The sequence below is a fragment of the Dufourea novaeangliae genome, unplaced genomic scaffold, assembly GCF_001272555.1.
Source record: "Dufourea novaeangliae isolate 0120121106 unplaced genomic scaffold, ASM127255v1 scaffold6, whole genome shotgun sequence".
Lineage (NCBI taxonomy): Eukaryota > Metazoa > Arthropoda > Insecta > Hymenoptera > Halictidae > Dufourea > Dufourea novaeangliae.
Window position 1 is genome coordinate 53,523 of NW_015373900.1, and position 24,524 is coordinate 78,046.

Genomic DNA, 24,524 nt, shown 5'->3' on the forward strand with positions numbered 1-24,524 from the left:
TGCTAGGTAACATGTAGATTATAATTTGTAATCATTAATTTATTCATTATTCTTCATTGTTTCTACTTATTCCTTCACTTTATACGATATAACCCTAATTTTTGTTTTGATGTCATTAATGTGAAATATACAAATTATGTATCGCGTGTAAAGAACTGTTAGGTTTCTCCACCAATAAGAAACGATCACGGGAAATCACGAATCACTGTGAAAAATCATCGTGATTGGGAACGAACGTGATCGAATCACGAGTGATTCACAAGTAGCAGTTCACGCCATCTCTAAATACGTGTAGTTACTAAAATTGTCACTTTATATTCGCCGAAGTTCAAAGCGTAAGTATTCGAGCTGCTTTATGCTTACTTCAATACATTGCTTTGATATTAAAAAAATTCTGAAGTAGACTGTGAAGAAATTAATATGTACAGAAATATACGCTTAATTCCATACACTATCTGATGGTGCAGGATCAAAGAATTATAAACTCGGTGAATTAAATATTTATTAAAAACCAAATTCAAATTTTGTAATATAGTAACAATTCTCATTTGCGTTTGTTGTATAGTATAAAATATATTACAATATGTATACAGGAAACATCCTTAAATGTATAAGATAGGCCTCAAGCCCAGCTCGATGTCTATGCATTTTATGCTCGTTATGCGTATTGTATAAGCTCTAATGTCATCAAAAAATTTTCGTCTACACTGACTTAATATTGCGTATCTTATGTACAAATTGTACGTTGTGACAATAAATTGCAATGCAAGCCTTTATCAAGAGATGTGAGATTAACTAGTGACATAAACTATCTGATTATATAATAATATACGAAAATTGACATCATTACATGTTTCCTATTTAATGAAAACATTGGCTTGCCACTGTAATAAATTCCTAAAGAATGAAATGCATTGGCACTATTCTTTATCAATTTGAAACTTTTCTAAATGCTCGTTCGTAGTTTAACTTGTAAGAAGATCGTAAAATCATTCAAAATTATCTAGTTTTATTTTGCTAATATTATTGTACGGTCTTCTTAAAATGCAACATACAGATTTATATAGAAGATAACTTACATCTTTGTCTCACAACTCGTGATAGTTTCAATTTGTAAAAATCAAATCTGTCACTTACTAGTAATAAAATATATACGTATTCATAATTTTTTATACTGCTTGTCAACAATTCGAATACAAAGGCAAGTTATATCATTTTTCAAGCAATCTGAATATTTTCAAGATTACTATGTATTAAAAATGTGTCTACTCGTTTTTGTTGTCATGTGACAGGACGTATGAATATTTTGGAAAGTCTACAGCGTCCACGGGATTCCTTACTTTAAAGCTAGGAAATAAACCAGTCATACTGGTTCTAGTGTTGTAACCTTTGGAGTAACCATCCCAATGATTTCCAAATACTTCGATCAAATCTCCTACTTTTAGTTCTATTTCACCAGTTTTTCGTGGTTTATGATCTAGAATAACTTGATGGGGATGTGGATTTTGACCACCGTAATAATAAATATCATCCAGTGATGTAAATCTATTATAGGCATCTGTGTAATATGTTTGCATTAACTCATATGCCACACGGCACACCTGAGAGCTGAACGTGCATACTAAGTAATCGGATTCAGACAACAGATGTATATCTACAATTATTCCTTGCAGGGAAGAATCTGAATATCGTCTTGCGACTGATGCTGTTTCAGCGATTTTTGGATCCCCTATTATTTCGTAGTTCGGATAACGATTTTTTGCTGCTGTAATTACTTTGGGATCATCGCTAGCAAGAAAGACCCGTTTCACTTCTGGTTTTATTTCAAATTCATTGAAATACTGTTCCACTTTGCTCATATACTCATCTATGTCGTGATAAGCAGCTTCAGTTCCAACTTTGTCTGTTCTTCTTACATGAACTCCAACAATAGGCTTCTTGAAACCAAGCCTTTCCTTCGCATACTCCAGAGTCTTTTGCACATGTTCTTGAGGACGCATTAAATATTTCAGAACTTGACCAACCCACCATACTATTGGATGTCCATGAAGTTTTTCTAATCTTACAGCTAAATCTGCAGGTACACTTGGTGGTTGGTATCTTGGTTTAGGATAAACATTGTCCACAATTGGTAATGAGATGACTTGTTTAGAAGAATCACCGGGCCAGTTAGCATGAGATGCTCCATTTGTAGACACACATGTATCGCTAAGTGGTTTGAAAACAGATTCCCAGCCATCCTTATGATACCTCCACCCTTTAGATTTGATTATTAATGTTCGCTCTGTACCATAAGCTACCAAGAAACAATACGTAATGTGATGAATCTGTAATACACAAAAATTTCATTTACAGTTCCATATATACGTTTTTATTTTTAATTTTAGGTTTTTACCTGACACCCAAATCCACAACCTTTGTTTAAACTGCACACTAACTTTCTTGCTTTATTACAATCACTTGGATTTTGTAAAGCTTTGAATCTTCTTTGTACAAGATCAGCTAAATCTTTTGCTTCTTTCTTACGCCATTCATTATAACCATCTGCTTTTGTTAATCTATCAATATCTACTATAAGAGATCTTTTATGATCCCAAACATTTTCTAATATATCTTGTATTTTCTTCTCTTTCTGTTCATAACTTGGTTTATCAATAGGTTTTCTAAGTTTATTTAATTCTGCACTAATATAATACCTATCTCAAAAATTAAAACATTATATGTAATATTCTATATAAAATACATAAATAATCTGTCTTAGATATTGCAGTTACCATGTTTCTTGTATATTATTTCTTATTCTTCTTCGCAATTCTTCATATTTTAATGAAGGGATACCAGGTTTAGAATTATCTTGATGGTCCAAAAAATCATCATAAAGAGACACTTTGTCTAACTTTTCATGTACTGACCCTAAATGGTCCCCTTGAATAGACTTTGACCTTTCTCTGGAAATTATGATATCCTGTATAACGAAAAAATCACCAGGCTTTGTGTTTTAAACTTCAGACAAACCATATGCTTTGATAACTCCTTTTACTAACTTACCCTAAAACTATACTTTTCAATGCTTCATTTTGCCTTTTAAGAATCTCAAAGTCATTCATAATTTGAGCTAAACGTTGAGCATTTTCTTTGTTTGTAGGACTCTCATTGTTGGAAGATAAACTATTTGTCTTAAAGATATGTGACACTGATACAATTAGTACCAAAAGCCATGTAGCCAATAATGCTATTCCTACTTTTCCTAACCAACCAGGTCTTCCTGACCAAAATGTTGCCATTTTATGCTATGACAGTAGGATTTTATTTAATTTGTAGCATTACGACATCTATAATTATAAAATATAAAATTTTAAAAGGATCACTATGTAAAGAGTGTAGAATATAAATAGCTGTAATGTACTGCAATATCCTGTCATCGCTTAAAAATCTATTGTACGTTCTTTCATTAAGCAATCAAGGGATTTATGGTGTCATATCTAAGTATATGGCTGCACAGTAACAATAAGAATAATTGTCAATAAAACCACTATGATGATAGGAAGTTATAAACGAACAAAACAACACATAACATTACATCGTCGTGTACGGTTATGCGTATGTATAATGCAAAAGATCATGTTTGGTTATAATTTTCCAATAAGTCTACAAAATAAGTTATACTATTCTATTTAATACCGTCATAAATAAAACGAACAACAAAACTTAACGTAAGACGTCATTATGCGAGATAAATATAGTTGACATATGCACATTTCCTTGGTATGTATTACAGAAAATATTACTGAGTTATCCGAAATGTAATCTTACCACGTACTTCGGCACCTCTGTAAGAGTCACTTTAACATGAGATAAGAAAGCATTTGTTATGGTCTAACGTGGTCATAGGAACAAAACTGTCCACATTAAATTGATAAGTTGATCTGTTTCATCTGCTTCATGTGCAGCGCACCAGTCATTAAACACTATTTCACATGGCAAGTACCGCCAGTAAGAATTACAAACCTGCCCGCTGTCGTGCGTATTATGAGGAGTTTGCACTGAAGCAGTTGTAACGTTTACAAAACTAACACATACACTCATTTCAGAACGATAGAACAGTGTACCATTACAAAAATAATACTGTGTGCAAAAATAAAAACAGAAACTAATAAATTGTATACTTATATAGTATTGTCATCTCGATACTAATATATGTGTGGAAAATTTTGCAAAGCAAACGATTTTATTAATGTTTTAAAAAAGAATGTGAGAGAAGTGAATAACTAATTTTAGAACATGTCTTTTATATTAGATGGCGGTAAAAATGGTACGGCTGATTCTAGCATGGAACACCGCTATCTATTCGTTCCGTCCATGATTCGGTCGTATAACCTGGTATAACCTAGAATCTTGACACTTCGAGCACCACATTCAACGGTATTGTGCGAAAAATCGTGAACGGACGATTAACGCCGGTTAAAGTCGACAAACTTTTGTTCGAACGTTATTATATGTATAGTGCTATCGACAAATTATTCGTTGCGGTGAAAGTATATATATATTAAACCGAGGGATTGCTAAAAGGAAGAGAATGAAATTGACAGAAATAACGTATTGAGCTCCGCATCGTTTCGCGGTATTTCTAAACTCGGGTTGCATATTTCTTTGTACTCGTCCATCTGCGACCCCCCCTCTGGACCCCGTCCCAAAATCGCGCAGCATCCTTGCGCGCGAAACACGCGATGCCGGTGGATGCACATCGTGTGCCCGTATTTTGTTGTACATATCTGTGAATAGTGTATTTTAAGCATTAGTTTAACGAGACCAGTGTGTGGAAAAAAAAATCAACGAGGAACGTTGATAGATAACCGGAAAAATCAAGAATAATATCGAATTCAACGGACGGTGTATTGTTGAATTGGTTGCGCTGTAGTGATCGCGGCGAAGCAAAAACCGTGAATCGAAAGAGTAACCACCATTAATTGGATCCGTTGTCGTTTCGGGGTTCGGGTTCGCAAAGATTAACAAGGCAACGAATCTGAATTTTGCGAATTTCGCGATTCCTGCCCCTCTCCGTTTTCCTACCCCCCGATTCCCTGCCATCGTCGATGAACAAGCAGTTGTCGTTTTTTTGTATTTTTCACTTTTTTTCCCCTCGGCATCCCTCCAGTTTCGTTGGTCCGTCAGCGAAGTGCTCATGTTGTTTGGTAAAACTCAAAAACCGGAATAGTGTAGAGCGAATCTCGTCGGTTCAACGATTCTCTTTGTGTTCCCCGTTTCGTTTTACCTATCGTCCGGCGGTGTTGTCAAAAATCCGGCAGCACCGCTCACGGCCAGCTGCCATTGCTGTGTTCTGTCTGGCGTTCTCGGTCGCGGCTTCACGATAAATAAGATCTCCTACGGTGATTATTCTCGTTGTCGTCGTCGTCATTGTCAGCATCGTCGCGTTGAAACAACGGAGATGCGACATTGTTAAGGGTCGCACGCGCGTAACATGCCCGCGGAACAAACGTAGCGGGAGATTTTACCTTTGGCTCCGGACGCCGGTTCTGACCGAGCTAACCTTCACGGCGAGGGTGAACCTCTTATCTGTCGGAATCGTCGTTGAACGTGCCCGTGGCAGCGGTACAGATTGACAGAACGATGAAGTGGCTTGGTGCGAGTAGCGCTGGTGCTGCGGGTGAACCGGCACCTTCCGTGCAATTACACCATCCTTCCGCTAATGGACATATACCAACGGTATGCACACATTTTCATATTTTTTTTTTATATTTCTCTTCTCAGATCGGTACACGCTTCGCGAATAGTTATCTTGACAATACGGATTTTACGTGTGATCAAAATGCCATAACCTATCTCACGTGTCTTAGAGACAGAATTTTCGTTTGTAGAACGTCAATTCGAACGTTTACACAATTTTAATCTTTCATATTGTAATTCGTTTTGATTGATATCTTGAGAAACAATGTGGAGAAGCTCTATTCTGTAGCCGAAACACGGGAAAAGAGTCCTCTTATTGTGCATATGCATGGGGTATTGCATATGCTTGTGCTTTGTTTGATCCATCATGGCAGAGTATTCTATAGAAATGGCAAGATGTTTTGGTTGTATTCCTTAAACTGTTCACTATAGGGAAATAAGAGTAGTATTGTTTCTGTTGCAAGCTTCTTTCTGGGGTTTGAACAAAAATGATTATACATAAATCTTAATGTTGGAAAGAATTTATTCTTGCATCGGTCTTAGTATTTTATGATGTCAAGATAAATATTCGAATATCAGTTGCATGTTCTTATTTACTTAAAACTAATTTTGTTAGAGATATGTACTTTTTGTTTAATGTATACCTCTTTTAACACTTCATTGTAATAGGTATGTTCAGTTTAGTATATACTGTAACAATAACTGTTTTTGTTGTCGATAGGACGCAGAGCAATGTGGACAAGTAATGGCTGGTGGGGATAGTATGCGTATTCAACCAGGCCAAACACATCAAATAGGAGTGAGCAGAACACAGGATGATGCTATGGTCGGTTATGTATTTCAACGACCCACTGAACCAGAATTTAATGCCCAGTCTTCAACTTTTCAAACGAAACAAGCTCCACGAGCCTGGGCTCTTGCAGATGATGCTATCATTGATAATGTGAGTATATTGAATTGTAACTCATTTTGTATGGTACTCAGAAAAGAAGTTCAGAGTCATTCTCTGTTGACATACAAAAAATAGCGTATTAACAATATTTTATTGTCATCCTGTTTTTGTTCTTATTTCATTGTAAATTTTATTGATTTATAGAATCCAGAAAAATGGAAATATCCCATTACTAAACTGAATGTACCACAGCAGAATCAACCTCAACAATTGGGACTGCAAACTATGAACAATGTTCACCTACCTTATGAGATACATCCAATGCAACTTAAAGTGAGTATTATATTATATATTTATATTTGTGTTAGCATAATGTTTCATAAGAAATATAATTGACAGATAGCTTGTTACTGGTACTATTTCAATGTACTACAGCTTTAGTTCTTTTTATCAGTTAAGATATCTTGCTCTATCTATATTAATAATTGCAATTTATTATATCTTTTACAGAGTGGAGCACCTGGAGCAGAACACTTGGTCTATTTGAATAACCAAATGACAGCTCAGCAACAAGTTGCTCTTTTTCATCATCAACAACAGCAACAGCAACAGCAATTCAGAAATGGCCAGGTAAGTGTTATTAATTATATCAGTAGTAGTATACATATGTGTGCTAGGTAATGTAAACTTTTGTTACTGTTAAATACTGTAGAATACAGTTAATCGAATAGACCAATTCGAGTATGTCAAGTATGTTCTTAAATACTTTAGATATGCCAAATAGTAACATGTACTTTTACGTATGCTTATATGAATTATTGCACACAACAAGAAAACTGTGTTGTACATTAAATACACTTACGAAATGTGTGGGACGAATTTAATCGGTGGGTGAATGAGTTTCACACCATACTTATGGGGCAGTTTGAGACTAATTGGATTAATTTTCAATCTAAAGAATTCTTGATCTTTAAAACTTACGCTCACCTTGAACACGCGGGGTTAATGGATCTGATTGGACCTAGACTCGATAGGAGGGTACAGTCAAATCAGTTGCATTTAAGACTATTCGTATCTCATTTAATTTTTATATATTATGTGTATATCTTATTTAAGTTGAGAGCATCTCTATTATTGATAGCAGGAGAGACAAATTTTATAGGTAGGAAGTCTAGTTGATGTTTCCACTTTTCACATAACTTGTGTTGTGTCAGGGTCAAAATTCGGTCGTTTAACAAATTAGGAATTCTTCTAAGACGTTTTATGATACATTTTTAACGATTTCACTCAGAATATTAGATGAACATGTATACATGTATTAATATACTTTATATTTTAACATTTTCCCCCCAAACATTTGAATCCTTAAAATTGTCTTCCACATGACTCGCATGTATTCAATTTCAAAAACATGGTATATGTATTTCATTTAAAAATAAAGTATGAAGTAACTAGTCGATTGACAGTAACCGTACCGAGACTTTTATATACATATTTGTGCCGTACTTCAAACCGATTATTTGACCGGTTGTCGGTACGATTAGTGTTAAAGAATTATTTGAAATAGTAGTATTTCATAAATGGCGAGGGTCTTGTCAGATCAGGTACATTCATTAATCGCGATCAAATTTTCATCCGGTCGCCGTGAGAGGTCGTGCAAAAGGTAGACGGTAGAATTTAGGAGAGCTCGGATTGGTTAGCGGTGTTCGCAAAACGAAATGTTGATTGGCGGGGCTGTCGATAGAGCGCGCCCGTTCCGAGCGTCGTTCTTTGTTTCGGTTAGGAGGACAGTCTCTGCCGAAGAGAGAGGCCGGTCCAACGAAAATTTTAGGAGAGGCGAGAAATAAGAAGCATCGTGACGACGCTGAGCGTTACTTTAACGCCAAATAACGAAGCGTCTCGCGATATGCTCAGACGGGCGTGAATTTCGAATCTGGAATCGCGGTAATGGACTCGCTCCCCCTTTGTAAATAAACGCGAATTCGCGGAGTGAGTGTGCAAAGTGCGCGAGAGGAGAAAGGAGGTGGTGGCGGCGGTGGCGGCGGCGGCGGTGGTGGCGGCGGTAGCAGCAGCAGCAGCGGCGGCGGTGGCGGAGACGGTGGAGGAGGCAGAGGAGGAGGAGGAAGAAGAAGAAGAGAGGACCATAGGTAGCAGTGGCAGCATCGAGGCACCCGGAGGTGTCGAACTGTTTGACAGGCGGCCGAACGCTTTTCTATCTCTCTCTTTCTCTTGCACTGTTGTTCGTGGTGGTGCCGTGACTCGTATTATTGTTCAGTAGCGGTGTAGTGTGCTTCGTTCGCGAGAGGTTTGCCGTCCGTCTGTCCGTCTGTCTCTGTCCGCCCGTCCGTCCGCCTGTCTCTGTGTTCGGAGCGGAAAAACGAACGTGAAAACAACCGGGAGTGGTGTGTATATTATATTCAGTGCCGGCTGAATCGGCGTCCGCGCCCCGACGCTGTGGTTTACCTACGATTACGACTACCTTCTTGTTTCTTCTTCTGCGACGCGTCCTCCTCGGAATTCTGTGAATTATCTCCAAGATCGCCTCGTCCATCGGATAGTGCGTGCTAAACAGTGTGTGTGTTGAATTTCTTGTTCGCGTTGTCGGTGTACCACGGGGTTAACGGTGAATCTCTCGGAGGTGACGCGCCGTGCCGAGGGTACCTTGGAGACGGTGGAGAGTTTCGGTGTAGGGTACAGCCAGGGAGGAGGCACGAGTACAGGCGACTGGATGAAACCACCGGGGGATCTTTTCCTTTACTGCGACATGAAGGATTTGGGGGCCGACATGGTATTTCTTTTCATTCACTGTATCCCCTTACCAATGATAATCCTCATTCGCGTTTCAAATATTCGCGACACACGCGTCGTCCGTGGTTGCGAATTTTATAGGTTATGTTTCGAAAAATTTTTTACTTCACAACGGAAACCTCCATGTTTACCAAGCCCGAGTGAGACTTGAGTCGCTTGTCGCGATCGTTGACGTTCGACATCTAACACGACTCGAACGAATCATATTTTTCGTTTTCCTTTTATGTAGAATATTCGACGAATTTGTGAAATATTCTGAGCTATGCCTAACCTTTTCGTTAGTCATCGTACACCTACGGAATATGACACATATTGCACTATATATTGTGACACTTATTGCGGTATATTTTCGTCCTGTAGCTCCTCTTATACTACATGTTTTGTTTTTCATCTTTTATCGTGAAGAATATTTTGACGAAAATTTTAACAAGTAGCAGAACATTGACAAGTGCATTAGGAATATTTATGGTTAGCAGCGTGTCTTGTCATATCACGAACTTAGATATTCTTTCACATCGAAAGTTATGTTTCTTAAGTATTTGCAGCTGCGTTATGGCTTTCAATAGAATCAAATACCCCAAAATACCCCAAAATACCCCATCTTTCTCCGTTGTTGTTTTTTTTTTTTTTTTCATCAAATTTGTACTCTCAAGATAACCTTTTTTTGCGTTCACCTTGATTTTACTCGACGGTTTACTGTATTTACATAAAATAGATACATTTGGGCTTAAATATCTATTAATATTCTTGTGTACCGTAAACGTTGCGAAGATGGACGCGACGTTTTGGTTTGTTTACGTCTCTACCGATCGAAGAAATCTCATTGCGTGTAGTTTGCATTGACGGTAGATTAAAAATAGTGTATTCAAAAAAATTCATTCTCATATTTTGTGTAGACAATCATTAAAGCTAATCTTATTTTAATTCTCTAAAAATCAATCACTCAAACACGAAGACCTAAGCTTCATGTACATTCTTATCATAGTTTATGATTAATCCGACCGAAGAGTAGCCGATCGGAATCGTGAGTAGAATATTTGTACGAACGCGGTCGCACGGAGGTGTCTCCGATGATTACTCAGCCAATCAGGTCTCCGAACTCGCTTAACCTTGTAATATAACAACGAATCCATTAGCGTTGGCTTGTACCTTAACGATGGATGGAAGAATTTCGATCTGCTGCGCGCGTTTTTGTCTCTAACCAGCTTATATGTTCTGTGAAAATCGGACGCGAAACGATCTCGTTACAAAATAACCGATTAAGTGTATAATTCTAACCGAAATACAAAGTCTTTTCACGAGAGTGGGCCGAGGGGAGCAGGGGGGACAAACTAGGCAGCTCCAAACTACAGCTCAGTTTGGGGCAGGGTGACCACCGAGCAAAAATATTTCGTACCAACTTATGGAGGGAAAAGCTACTAAATCTGAAAAAAAGTACTAAAATTTGTATTTTCTTGCGTTTCACTCTATAAAGGGTAATTTACGATATTACTACATTATTATCATAGATGAGCTCAATATAAACCGGCTAAATTAACTAATGTACGACAAATATGGAAAGAAAAAAGTGACAACTAACCTCACGCTAGTCATCTACATATAAGTCCAAGAGCTGCACTAGTCAATCATCGTATCAGAAGTTCCAATTGCGACTCAGATCTTCACATTTGTATTACTCGATTATATAATTTTTAGTTTCATTTTAGTGTTTAAAATAATATATCATTAAATTTCCAATTATTTAATATGCTATTTACATATATAGAAGGGGCTCCCGCAAAAAAAAACACGAAGTATTTATTCGTTATTTTTAGCAAATTTTGCTAAATTAATTATACCTTCGGGAATAGTAAAATCTGTAGCTGATAAATGCTTGAAATTTAATGGGATGCGTCGGCAACTCCCATGTTTTTCCTTAACTTTCATCTGTCCCTCATTTTCCTAGCTTAATGTGTCTCTCGGTTTCAAATCAACACAGCGCTAAGAAATTAGTATAATTAATAGATGCATAGTTACATTTTCAAATTCTTTAAAATTAAAGTCACATAGCCTCGACTAAAACCACTTATACATGATAGATTATCATTTCTTAGGAGAAGAATGTATCAAATTGACACAAGGGACGGATGAGGGTTAATGCCAACCTAAAGCTAGTTTCGCTGTTTGAAACAGTCGGAGACTATCAACGTTTATTTGATTAAAAAATTAACGAAAACATCAGACTTCAAACGCGCTTTAAATGAACACCTACTTCAAATCAAACTGTGGCTGCGAGCAATGATTCGTACAACCACGATTATATCTCATTGTTGAAGTTTGACACTTTTTAAGCATCTGGCTGTTTAAATATCCTGACAATTCCATTGTTGTTTGCTACATTTTAAATGAAAAGCAACATTTTTACATAATTTGGTCCAAATTACGCTGTGCATCAATAAAAGAGGGATACTCTCACATTAAAATATTTCATTCTTCCACTTCCCAGTTCCCTTTAAGTCCTATGCCGGTTCAGTTCAATGATCAGTTGTGATGATGTTGTAACGGGCGAAAACTGTTTGAATTTCGAAGGACATATATTCATTGCCTAATTCCAGTCGGATTGCGCGAGTATGGGATCAGGGAGGAGGGGATGATTAGCAAACAGTGAGAGGGGGTGGAAAAAAGAGAAATCATGCTTGTTTTACTGAATATGACATTTGGGGAGCTGGGAGGAGACAGAAGTATTAACTCTCGTATTGTTATTATTGTTCTGAAGGAATAAAGTACTAGATCTGTTGGTGAACGCACTAGAACATAAAACATTTTTCGAACGTACTAGATCTAGTACGGAAGTACTAGCGATGGTCACCCTGGTTTGGGGTCGTTGGAGCGCTGCTGCGTGCAACCATAGAAAAAATATGTATCTAGATGAGCAAGCTTGCACTTGCTCCTTGCACTGCTCCTGCTTCTTTCGTCCTTTTCTTCATTGTTTATGTCCCTCGAACTCTACACAGTGAAACACCCGGATTTCTGTCCTTTCCTTCTTTCATTCCTCCTTCTCTCTCTCTCTCTCTCTCTCTCTCTCTCTCTCTCTCTCGCGATATCTATCTATCTATCTTTCTTTATACCTGCATCCATCTCCGTCTCTCTTTCACACGTAAGCAAGCAAACCGCGGAGGTATCGGAGAACGTTCGCGTTTGTTCACATTAATGTACCTTCGCACGAACTTTGAATTTTTTCCGCTGGAAGTGTATAAAATGATATTGCGTGTTCGTTATCGCGGTCGAAAGCTCCCCCCCCCTACTCTTGCTCCTTGAATCATCAATAGGCCGGACGCCCATTGTCCTCGCGACTTCGCGTTATAAACTCGATGTTTTGCGTCTTCGTCGCGAAGGGGAGACAGTTCGTTTGGACCGGTGCCATTTAAATTTATACGGCTTTGTGTTTTACATACGTTCCCCCCTCGTCCGTGGTGTTCCCCCTTCGGGCTTGGCTAATCGATTGAAACACTGTCAGGGTTCGCTGTATGGGCAACTGTGAACGCACGTGAACGGATATGCGTGTGCCGAAAAACTCAATGGAAATTTCTCGTTATATTTCGACCATGTGCATCGGGTCTCTCTCTCTCTCTCTCTCTCTCTCTCTCCGTGCGTGCGCGCGCGCGCGCGCGTGTGTGTGTTTGCGCGCGCGCTCTCACGCCAATATAAACGCGGCAAATAGTGCTGGAGGGATATTGATTCGCGTGACTCACTATCTCTCTCTCCTGTTCTTTAATCGCTTCGAAGGTTCAGGGCTGACCTTACATGTCGCGAAAATATTTTCAATTAGCCTCGTCATTCCTCTCGCCGTCGTTCTAGACAGCGTATGCACGCACGATATACCATTTCCGAGATTCGTGTGGTCCATTTTGCTTCGCGTTTGAGGATCATCTTCATGGAGGCCAAATGTGGTTCGATTATCCTGGCAGTGGCCAATGTCTCCGCATTAGGCATATTTCTGTATGTTCCATTACGACCGAAACATATCGAGTGTCACCCGGTTACAACGAACTTTCTCTTCTCGTGTCACGGCGGGGAACAGATGGTTACGGATAGTTATGCAGTTTATGCCTATGGTACTTCGCAAGCCTCCGCGATAATTGTTACACAAGATCAGTGTCGTTTTTTTTTCGATCACAATCTCATCATCGCGGCCACGGTTTTTATCACCGGTCCCGTTTCAGCAGCTGAAGTTCTATAGAACTTTTCTACGCGGTTTCCTGGGATTCTCCTATATGGTTCTTTCGTTTTTCACCCGTAATTATCGCGCGTTTTTATCCAACCGTTACAATAACGATCATAGGTGGTATTGTTCAATTTTGATCGACGATTTAAACGAATGCCGCGAAAATATTCGGATTTCAAATCACGAGAAGCATTAAACAGACGACTAAAAATCGGTAAGCACGTAACTCCTAAGAAAAGTATACCTCCCACACGAGGACCATCTTATCGTGTTTTATTCGCGCGATAAAAGAAGAGCGAAACCAGTTTCCGCTTTCACAAGTGACATCAGCCTCGCACTCTCGGGGAAGAAGTATTCTATATCATTATATAAAGGGATATTGAATTAACGGGATAATCCTTTCCCCTGGAATTGCCAGGGGTTCGAAATATACGAAAAAATACGGAGAAAAAAGGGGGTTGGCAACCGCCTACGGGAGAATGTGTATTGACATTGACTTATATGTCAGTGAACTTATGCAAAGTGGCATCGATAATCGATAGTTTGTCGCTGATTGGAGCTTCGACGAGAGGTGACTCGAATTCCCACTGTTATTTAGTATAAATTAATAATCGAGTAACGTTGCACACCCCGTTGTCGATATTTTTTTCTTGGGATTCACTTTACCATAATATAATTAATCCAGCACTACGGCGCAGCGCGGCGGTTCGTTTGTCTTTTTCACACGAGGAGAAAAGAAGAAACGTTTCATAACTTTATCTTTTTCACTTTTTCATCCAAAGAGTAAATGTACTATTCCGGATAAATTCCGTTCCGGATGACTCAGATTCACGCGTTCGAGGGAAATTCTTACGCGAATGACCGGTCGTAATCGGTTTCGTATCGTGTAATCGGTTTCTCTGATTCTGGACTTTCACTTCATGGAACCGCGTAGGCCTAGACCGAGCACAGACTTCGCGATGAAATCTTCCCCGTGGAATAACGTGTGTGAAAGGGCGCGATTAAATGTGGACACTTGAGGAAAAATCGATCGAATTCTCTTCTGGTTGCCCTTTGTCGGACGGGATGAAAGGGGATGGCTCTGTCAGTGAAAATTGGTGGCGGGTGCGAAGGATGGTGACTCGTTTTCTACTCCACAAACACAAAATCTCCTTCATCTTGTATCGTAATCCGTTTCTTTCGTAAATTGACGCGTATATCGTGTTGACTTGTGACGTGACGCGTGTGTCGTTGAACCTAAAACGCGCATCGGTTACGTTCGCGGAATCGTCATCGGGAAACGGCGGCGCCGGTGTATTATGCGGAGGAGAAATTCATTTCCATAAAGTCTTACCGGCGAAACCGTCGCGTCGGTTGAATCATTTTCATCCAACACCAAAATCATCGGTCTATCGGTCTAATTCCGCCGATGTCAATTACGTCGGATACCCCTCGATTTACCCGAATGTCCTCCATTAATGTTCTTACGTTTGATCGAGATCTTAATGATATTCAGGATCATCGTAACTTACCGACATAATCCTTGCTATCGCGGCAGATAACGAATGCATGCTCGAAATAGGGATGTTCGATTTCGATTCACTACCGGTCAAAAGTATGGGACCAGAGTTCATGCACAGTAACTAATTATTCTGTTACGAGAAAATAAAAGTTTCGGAATCGGTACATATACAAATCACTTCCTACATCAGTTTTAACACTTTACCTTCGGTTATCCCTTTGTAGAATAATATTTTCCTCTTTCTTGTAATTATTAGATCTGGTCCTGTACTTTTGGCCGTTAGTGGTACGTGTTACAAATGCCAGAGACGTATTACCTAAGGGAAACAATCTTCCAAAGAATCGAATCGATTCGAAATCGTACTAATGTCGGATTAAAATAAGAAAAATCGAAGGAAAACGCGTAAGAAAATACGTCCGTGTGGTCCCACTGCACACGGATGTCTGTATTATTTGGTCTCACGCACGCGCACGCATCAACAAAACGGAACACGGTGAAAGAGACGAAAGTGTAGAGAGTGGAGGGTTCAAGGGAGAGATGAAGAACGAGAGAACAACGGGCAGCGGCGTGCAGGCAGGCAGGCAGTGTTCACCTCTTCCTCCCTCATGTGCCTGCCGCGTTGATTCTCCGTGAGGACAGTGGCCGTGACCCGTGGCCGCGGGACCTGGGGAGGGGTCGGTGGCCCCGTGGCAGTTTAGCGACGACGTCCACGCTGCCGCTCTGTCCTATGGTGGGGGGAACCTCGTGGTTGTGCGGGATGGGAAGAGGCAAGCGGCGGTGGTTGCCTTTGCGCGATGGCTGGGAGGAGCGGGAAAGCCGGATAGTATGGTGGGGAGAGAAGCTCTGGTCGTCTGGTAGAGGGGGAAGGGCTTAGGGAGATATAGCAGCGGGAGATATCCTAGCGTCTGCTTTGTTCAATGAAAGAGAGAGCCACAGGCGGGACTCTACTCTCTTTCGTTTCGTCTCTCATTCTTGATTTCTTTTTCTTCTCCCCTTTCTTTCGCCCGGCGCAGCTGAGCGGCCTCCTCTCGCTTCGTTCTATGCACCCCTGTTTTTGCTCTTTCTTTCGTCTCTCTGTTTTCCTCCCCGTCCGTGGCTCCGCTGCCACAATGTGCAGAAGTGCTTCCACTGGCTGCTGACCGATGCGGTTCGAAGGGCTAGAACTATATCATATCTTCGTCTAACGAACCACCACGGCCCGTCTCTCTCGCGTGCGCGCACGCACGCACACAACCCCCCTTCCCTTTCCCCTTTCCTTGTGTCCTTTCTTTTCTCTCCAATTTTCTTTTCTTCTGCTCTATGCTCCTTGAACGCGCAAAAGTTTTCGCTGACTGGTTTTCGAGAGGCGGAATGCTATCGTTCCTCGGCTAATGAAACGGATCGGATGAATTCAGGGTTGTTATTGCGTGAGCTTCTCCCTGTTGTATACGATGTACCTACAAGCAAAAAACGAGAGGATGCGCTGTAGGTAGTGCATTTGCGCTAAATGGTGCATCATCTATAACATTACTCTTGCTAAATGATACCCTTGTCTATCCCTACTGGATCCTTCGAGTCGTTTTCTATCTATTCGGTATCCATTGTCCCTTTTAAAGAACTCATGGGACCTCTGGATAGAAGGCCGTTTGAAACCGTTTGGTGGCCAGCCGTTCGGATACGTTCCCCGTCAAGGCCTCGTTCAACCACCCTCTCGACCCAGTTATAAATTCAAACGAAAGCGAAATAGCTTCCGGCTGTTTGTCTCGAGGACCATCGGTCATCTCCTCGCCGCGTTATCCTACCCGGCCAACGGAATATTTCATATTTTCGTTCCCCCCATTAGTTATTCACGAGACGCGATGAGATTCGACTTTCTCTGGAATAATCGACCGATACGATGTGTCGTCGACAACGTTAACAGCGTGACCCACCACGGATGCACGAGAATATTCCTATCAGTTAATCCGTGGAATCGAGTCGGGTCCCCCTCTTTGGTCTCGTTCCAGGAACGAGAAAGTCTGCGATGGGTTGTTCTTCTCTGTTCGGTGCGCTTTTCGTCCTCTCCTTCTCCCTGTTCCTCTCTCTCTCCGTTCTGCGTTACTCGTGCTTAACGTGCAAAAGCGTCTCTGCCGGCCGGCGACGCGGTCGATACTCACGGCGTATCGCCCCCGGTTGACCGAGCCTTACCCTTCTTACCTCTTACCCTTACCTTACCGAACCTTTCGACGGTATCCTCGTTTCGGTGCTTTCCACTTCTCGCGCGCACGTCTCACCCCCTGTGCGTTCAGGAATCGTGGAGCCGCTTCCCTGCCCCCTCTAACCCTATAAACCGCATTCGAAAGACTGGAGAAAAATACACGCGATGGGAACCACCAACGAATCCAGCTGTGGCTCGAGTGCACGTTTTCTCGGTATGGGATACCTTTAAGTGTATCGAAAAAAGGGTGGGCTAATCCCTGTGGCGTACCGCGCGACGACACGTGTCGTACAATTCAAAGGGAATCAAGTGTATACATACGTGTGGAATATTTTGTCACGAGCACAGTGGACTCTCGATAACTTACCGCGCTCGGGGCTGTAAGAGAAGAAATTCTGGGAAACTGAAACGTATCGAATGACTCCCACCACAAAGACTAACGTTAGCGGGACGGTACATGGGCAAGAGGTGCGCGTGAATTAAACGATGTTGCGAGGACATATCAGTAGTACAATAAATTATCGATGAGTGTTCGAAGGCTCTCCGAGTGTTCAGACGTCAGTCCCATAATTGGGGGCGGGGGGGGGGGGGCTCCAGAACACTCATCGATGATTTCCTGTATTGGTGAAAGAACGCGTGGATGGTATAGGAGGCCTATGCAGAAAGTTATTAAAAGTCCACTGTAACGTAATTCGAAGCCATTTCCATTTTTAGGGAACTGCGCTCCAGCGAGCACGCGACAGAAATGTCGATTTCTCGAATGGAAACGCGCGGCTCATCCGCGTGTTCTATTTATGTTAGTAGAGAGACTCTAAAGTGGGTAGCGTACAACGATAGAACGACGGTGGTGTGTAGAGACCACCACCACCACCACCACCACCACCACCACAGAGAATACATTCTCCTCGTGCAGATGGTGTTTGAAACTCGTTTCAGTGTTCTTAGGCCAGGGGATTGCGTAATTAAAACTGTTATTCTTATTATTATCGTTCTTAAGTCCGCGGGTAATTCCCAAGAATTCCAACCGAGGAAAAGAAGAAGAGAGTACAGGCGAGACTCGCGCGGTCGCGCACTAAAATACGAGTCCAAAAAAAAGCCACGCGGGAGGGCCAGGGGAGGGAAGAAGAAATTGTGCTGTTGAATGATGTAAACGAAGATTCGCTTTCCAACTTGACACACGTGAAGACGTAGGGGCTCGCTCTTACAAAGCTCCCGATGTGTGTTTTCTCCCGTGGGATTTCTAACCGGTTTTCTAAACCTGTGTAACTCGTTCGATATTTTTTTTTTCTTCTTCTGTTTCCTTTTATCCGCCGATTTGTCGATCTAGGTGAAGAGACGATACGCGCGAGCCTCGCCTCGATATTGCCTCGCAAAAATATTTTTTAGTGTCTGTGAATATGTGCTCTTGTACGCTTTCGGCGGTAGGATATATTGCTATGCACCCTTTTTATCTTGGCTATTTTTATGGTCCACGTTGGGTGAAATATCTGCCTGTTCGTTCTTTTTCTCCATATACATCACTTACGTGTACTTCACATACATTTTCTCCACATTCGTATATACGAAACCAAGGATCAAAGGCTTTTCGTCGTGACTTAAATTTTCATAAGATTAGATTCGATCCGGGGGAATCGGTTGTGAATCACGGCGGCGAAGTTTTCGGTTTGCACTTGCAACTGGAATCTATGCCAATGAGATATCGTCTTATCGTATGTTTTTCTTCGCACGGGTGGACGACGTAACATCGATAACCACGAATTTGTTTCAAAGGACGTCCGGCTCGCTGTCAGTTCCGTTGCAGTGTGTGTGTAACTTCGTAATCAACGGAATTCGACGTTGCACCACGCCGCGATAAACAAAATCTTTTTCGTCAGCCCGATAGTGACAGGCGATCCAGTACTGGTATTTCGAATATCGATACTTTTCATTTCAAATATCGATGTTTAATGTGACGATATATTCCAGTATCGCTATTTAATCCATAAATATCGAAACTTCGATACGATCGCTGGATTTGCCACAACGTAACAGGTCGTAAAGAAAATGATTTCTTTTCCACACTGTTGCCTAAGAATCTGCCTGCAGTAAAAATCTGCTTAAATAACTGACCTGCTTAAATAATACCAAGTATCGATACAATTCAAATGTATCACCATCAGTATCGGCCGGTAACAAACCTCTCTACCCGCGACTCATGACGCACACGTGCTATTGTACGCGATATCATCTCGTCTGATCAATAAAATATAAATATCGCGTGCGCTCTCTGTCGAGACCGCCTGTCTTCGCCGCAGTGAGTTATACTAGAAATCTTGCATTCTCTCTCTCTCTCTCTCTCTCTCTCTCTCTCTCTCTCTCTCTCTCTCTAGCGCGCGCGCCGCTTTTTTTCTTCTTTACGTGCTCTCTGCCCCCGCCCCCACTGTCGATGAGTCATCATTTGGTGGCGACCGTGACGCGCCTTGAAGCATCGATTAAATAATCGAGACTGACACGGTTTGTCTGTGCCCGCTTGGAAAGGGTCGTCGTTCCTCTACGCCGTTAACTCGTCGTCGACCTGTATCGCCTTTGTACAGGCTACTTTGAAATAAAAGGAAACAAATCAAGGGAACTGTGTATCGAACGACGTCATAGTATGTACATACCGCCGTGTGTTTGGCCGTTCTGGGATCATTAAGTCAGTATCGTCGTATTCCAGTTTGTGCAGGGTAATCTATACCCGCAATTATCCGCGCGATGAAACGGGGACTGCCTGTATGTATCTAGATAGACAGTTTAATAAGCTAATCCTCCAGAAATCCGTCCCACTGTGGGACGATTGAAAAAATGACGGTTTTTTTCGCGAATCTAATAACGATCCGCGGCTGGCACGATAATGCGGACGCAAATGCAACAAGGGCTATTCTGCACTCTCCTGTCGGGGCCCTGCGCACACTGTGATCGTCGCGCGTGCAGTATACCTGCATCTAGGATCCCGCAATCTGTGGTCGCTTCCCTCCATCCCCCTCCCTCAACCACAGCTCCTTTCCGTTACGTCACTGACCTCCAGAGTTAGGTTAGGTCGGGAACGGTGCAGTAATGTGAAGTGTGTATGCTCTCTCTCTCTCTCTCTCTCTCTCTCTCTCTCTCTCTCTCTCTCTCCGTGTGTACGTAGTGTGTCTCTGTGTGTATGTAAAGTCGGTTCACGATGAAACGGGTTGCGACTCAACTCGTCTCTCTCTCTGTTTTCGATTGGAACCTTTCTCGGCTGCAAGACTGACGCGGCGCCGACTTTCGCGCTTAAATTTCCACCCGTTGCGACGAACTTGTCGAGGGGCGGCGGGGTGGGGGGCGGGAGTTGGATGTTTTTGACTGGAAACGGATGTTTTGATGTTGATTACCGTAATAGGTATGGAGTCCTTCGGTGTGATTCTTGCGAGAGTGTATTTGCGAAGCTTGTTACCCATCTTTAATAATAATAATAATAAATAAAAAAAAATGGAAGAACTTCGGAGGGAGGGATAAGTTTTCAGGAGTGAAAGGTTAATTATTTAACGGCGGTTCTCAATCGCGGGAGACTGTGATGGCTGGGTATAATGTCACCCTTCGAATTCCAATCACGTATAAAATACGGTCCGTCTGATAAGTTCCTACTCGATGAGTCCAACTCCGTGAACATTGGCTTATCTGGCAGACAAAGGATGAAGGGTAGTCTCCTGGACCTTCAGATCGGCCCGTTAAATTAAATTTCACTTTATTCTTCGATAAGGACGGCGAATAATAATCATGTATGCACTTGTTACGGTAAATTCTCAATGAGTGTTCGAAGGCTCCTCGGCACTGACAAGGGCAGGTCCTGTAATGCTAACTTTTTAATGAGATTTAGCATCTAACCCAGACCTTAGTATTATGAAGCGATAGATATTCGTTTCAGTCGCATGTGGTCATTAGTTTTGTGAAATATTTAGCGTTCAGGAACCTTCGAACACTCATCGAGGATTTACTGTACTGTGTTGCAAACGTGTTCAAATCGCGATGATAGTTCGTACACGCTCAGACACGCTAATTTCAAGCGGATCCGCGCGGGTTCGTTAGTACATCAGCCCCTTTGGACTTACGACCCGTTTTCTGATATTGTTTCAGATCGCTCCCTCGGCAAAAAAGCTCTGGGGCGTGGACGAGGGCGGCTCCAAGGACGAAGGGGGCGTAAAAGGCGGTGGGATACTTCACCTGGGCGACCACCAGATGTGGCGGGATTCTACCTGGAGCACCTCAGGTACGCGCGAGGAGATATTCTCCCTTGGAATTTCTACGCCCGCTAGAAGGCATCTGAGTCATACACCGACGGAGCTTTCGAGAGGTCCATCTCTCAACATACATACAGGGTGTCCCAAAAAGATGGGACAATCCACAACATGTACATTTCTCATGCAAGTACAAATCGAAAAGTCCTTTGCCGTTTTGTAATATATAGTTCCATTGCGAGATGTTAGCAGTTAAACGAACTCACACGTACGCGCAGACAGAATCAAGAAACGCACGACTCAAGTCACTGGCCTCTGTGCTTCTTGACCATGTCTGCGCGTATGTGTGTCCCACTGCTCAGCTGGTAGGAATTCGTTTAACTGCTAATATCTCGGAAATGGAGCTTCAGATTACAAAACGGTAAATGACGTTTCGATTTGTATTTCCATCAGGTATGTGCATGTTGCGGATTGTCTCATTTTTTTTGGGACACCCTGTATACAAATATAGGGTGAAACAAAAAAAAAAGGTTCATAACTTCTGGGGTAGATAGTACTCGTCAAATCGATGAAGAATATCCTTATTAAAATGTGTCGAAACATGAATATTTTCGAAGTTATAAGCAATTTTTTGTGTGCAATTTTTTTGCAATGTTTCGAAATTAGGATTTAACAGAATATTTGTTGTTTTCTAATTTAAATTTTCTTTATATTGTGGTGAATTTGTATTCTTTGGACCAATGAGACGCACGTAGATTGATTAACTGAATTTTTTTGAAAACTGGAGTTACAACAGTTAAGATCTCGGTGGACGACATGTTTATCAGTGCTTTTTGTTTGTCATTTGGCAAGTATTATCTACTCCAGAAGTTATGAATCCTATTTTTTTCGTTGCACCCTCTACATTCCCCTAGTTTCGTGGCGCATGGCGCACGTTCCAGTTACGGAACGGCTGTTGCATCCTTCAACGAGATCGTCGGTAATGCCGGTTTGCGAAAACGCTCATTGAGTAATCGTGCGTGGCCGGGTACACATTAGCGCAGCGCCGTTATCAGGCGTGCTACCTGTCACGCATGTATCAAGGACAATAGGGCTCTTGGGATATTTGGATTAGGGCTCGACTACGCCAGGAGAATAATCCCACGAACGGGGTTAATCGGGATCGGATAATTCATCGGTAAGAGCCGTTTCACAGCCTTTCGATCGACAGTGGACCAGCCTCGTGGAATCCGTGAATTGTTATTAGTTAACCATCATCCCCGTCCCTTATATCAATTTGACAAATTTTTTTCCTAAGTAACGATATTATCCTGTCATGTGTGAACATCCTCGACCGACGGGGTTACCTAACTGAGGCGGATGTCAGCCGAACCCTGTGCGTAAAGCTGCCAGGCTTTAATCTCACGAACCCCGTGTCTGATGCCCCGTGTTCCCGAAGCCCTTTAAACCCTTCCCCCTTCGAAATATCCATAGTTCGTATGCGGCGGTAAGACAAATTTCTTTTATCTTCTGAAACATTCGCATCGACTTATTTATTAACCGTATCATAAATCCTCAGTTAAAAATAAACAAATGAATTCCCTGATATATTCATTAAGTATTTCATGAAGATGTTGAGAACACTATGACGAATGATGACGTTACTGTAAAGTAGAGAATCACAAAAGTTCATAAACATCTGTTCATTTATCTATGTCGAGCTAAATAAGCGTAGAAACTGTTGAATATTGATTCTGGACCACTGTGGCACCTGTACGACTACATCGTACTGCAAATTGTACAACCACGTCAGAATCGTTGGCAACTGTTTTTCAATCGATCGAAGCAACGTATGTTTCTACAATTAATTGTAGGATAAATCACTATTGTCTGTGGGCCGTTTTAGCCACGATCAGAATTGGTTTTTCGCTTCGTTCATGCTATCGAAGCGAGACGGTTTCCGAACCCCCAAAGTCTTTCTTGATGAGTCCAGAACTCGTTCTTCTCCTCGATATTACCGTCGTTCTCATAAAATGCCTGTTTGAAGAAAGGAAAAAAGGACATAATGTCGTCTTCTGTATCTGCAAGACTTTTGTAATGAAGCGTCTTACACCACCCCCTATTTGCCTCGTTAATCGTGATTCGTTTGAAGGAGACGCGAAGGGCACCTGCCTATCGACTCCTCTGTTCGCCCTTCTGCGCACCGGTCGATGTCTCTGTATTATGCAAATCATTTTTCATGGTTCGACCGAGCAAGCCGGGCCAAACCGAAAGGATAACGAGCCGACTCTTATTAGACCCCACCGTTCCTCCTCCTTCCATTGCAGCGAAATGCGCAGCTGAGGCTTCTCCGGCCGTTCGAAGGTCCTCCCGCCGGACTAACGTAGAATTCTCTGAACGCTCGATATGGACGCGCCAGAGTTGTTGGTTGTGTGTGGTGTTCCCTCGCGTCGTCCTCGGTAATATTAGAGAAAGGTGAATCATATAAAAAGGCCGTGATGAGGAGAGTTCGCTGCACAGAGAGAACACATGTCGCGGAGACGCGGCGCGGGCCTAGGATATATTTATGTATACCCGTGGTGTTTTACGTCGCGCGCTCCGCTTATCGATCGGTACAGAATACAGAGAGACATCGAAAGAACAATATACAGGGTGCCCCCAAAGGATGGGACAATCCGCAACATGCATATTCCTCGTGCAAACACAAATCGAAAAGTCCTTTACCGTTTTGTAATCTGAAGCTCCATTTCCGAGATATTAACAATTAAACGAACCCCAATCAGCTGAGCCATGGGCCACACGTATGTATAAACACAGTCAACAAACGCACGACCCACGCCACTGTCCTCTGCTTCTTGACTGCGTCTGCGCGTATGTATGGCCCACCGCTCAGCTGATTGGGGTTCGTTTAACTGCTAATATCTCGGAAATGAAGTTTCAGATTACAAAACGGTAAAGGACTTTTCGATTTGTGTTTGCACGACGAATACGCATATGGCAGATTGTCCCATCTTTTTAGGACACCCTGCATAGACCGAGGGCAGAAAACGCTTCCACTG

The 24,524-nt window shown here is 41.9% G+C and overlaps 2 protein-coding genes across 3 annotated transcripts in view; one reads left to right on the forward strand and one right to left on the reverse strand.

Moving 5' to 3' along the window:
* Positions 1-1,093: 1,093 nt before the first annotated feature.
* On the reverse strand, positions 1,094-3,284 carry LOC107193552 (alpha-(1,6)-fucosyltransferase). Its single transcript, XM_015583020.1, has 4 exons — positions 3,049-3,284; positions 2,775-2,948; positions 2,396-2,696; positions 1,094-2,327 (listed from the first exon to the last, which is right to left on the reverse strand). Exons 1-4 carry the CDS (start codon positions 3,282-3,284, stop codon positions 1,266-1,268), a joined length of 1,773 nt encoding a protein of 590 aa, XP_015438506.1. The 3' UTR covers positions 1,094-1,265.
* Positions 3,285-5,239: 1,955 nt separating this feature from the next.
* The window catches only part of LOC107193603 (maternal protein pumilio), a 78,728-nt gene continuing 59,443 nt past the window's right edge, over positions 5,240-24,524 (forward strand). Inside the window, exons 1-5 of one of the 2 annotated variants that reach the window (XM_015583081.1) lie at positions 5,240-5,724; positions 6,407-6,628; positions 6,782-6,910; positions 7,088-7,207; positions 21,386-21,518. In XM_015583081.1, the coding sequence (XP_015438567.1) occupies positions 5,629-5,724; positions 6,407-6,628; positions 6,782-6,910; positions 7,088-7,207; positions 21,386-21,518 (700 nt within the window). In that variant the 5' untranslated portion in view covers positions 5,240-5,628. Of the gene's footprint in view, positions 5,725-6,406; positions 6,629-6,781; positions 6,911-7,087; positions 7,208-9,193; positions 9,366-21,385; positions 21,519-24,524 lie in introns of those variants that run through there. The other variant, XM_015583082.1, reaches the window with a different exon arrangement.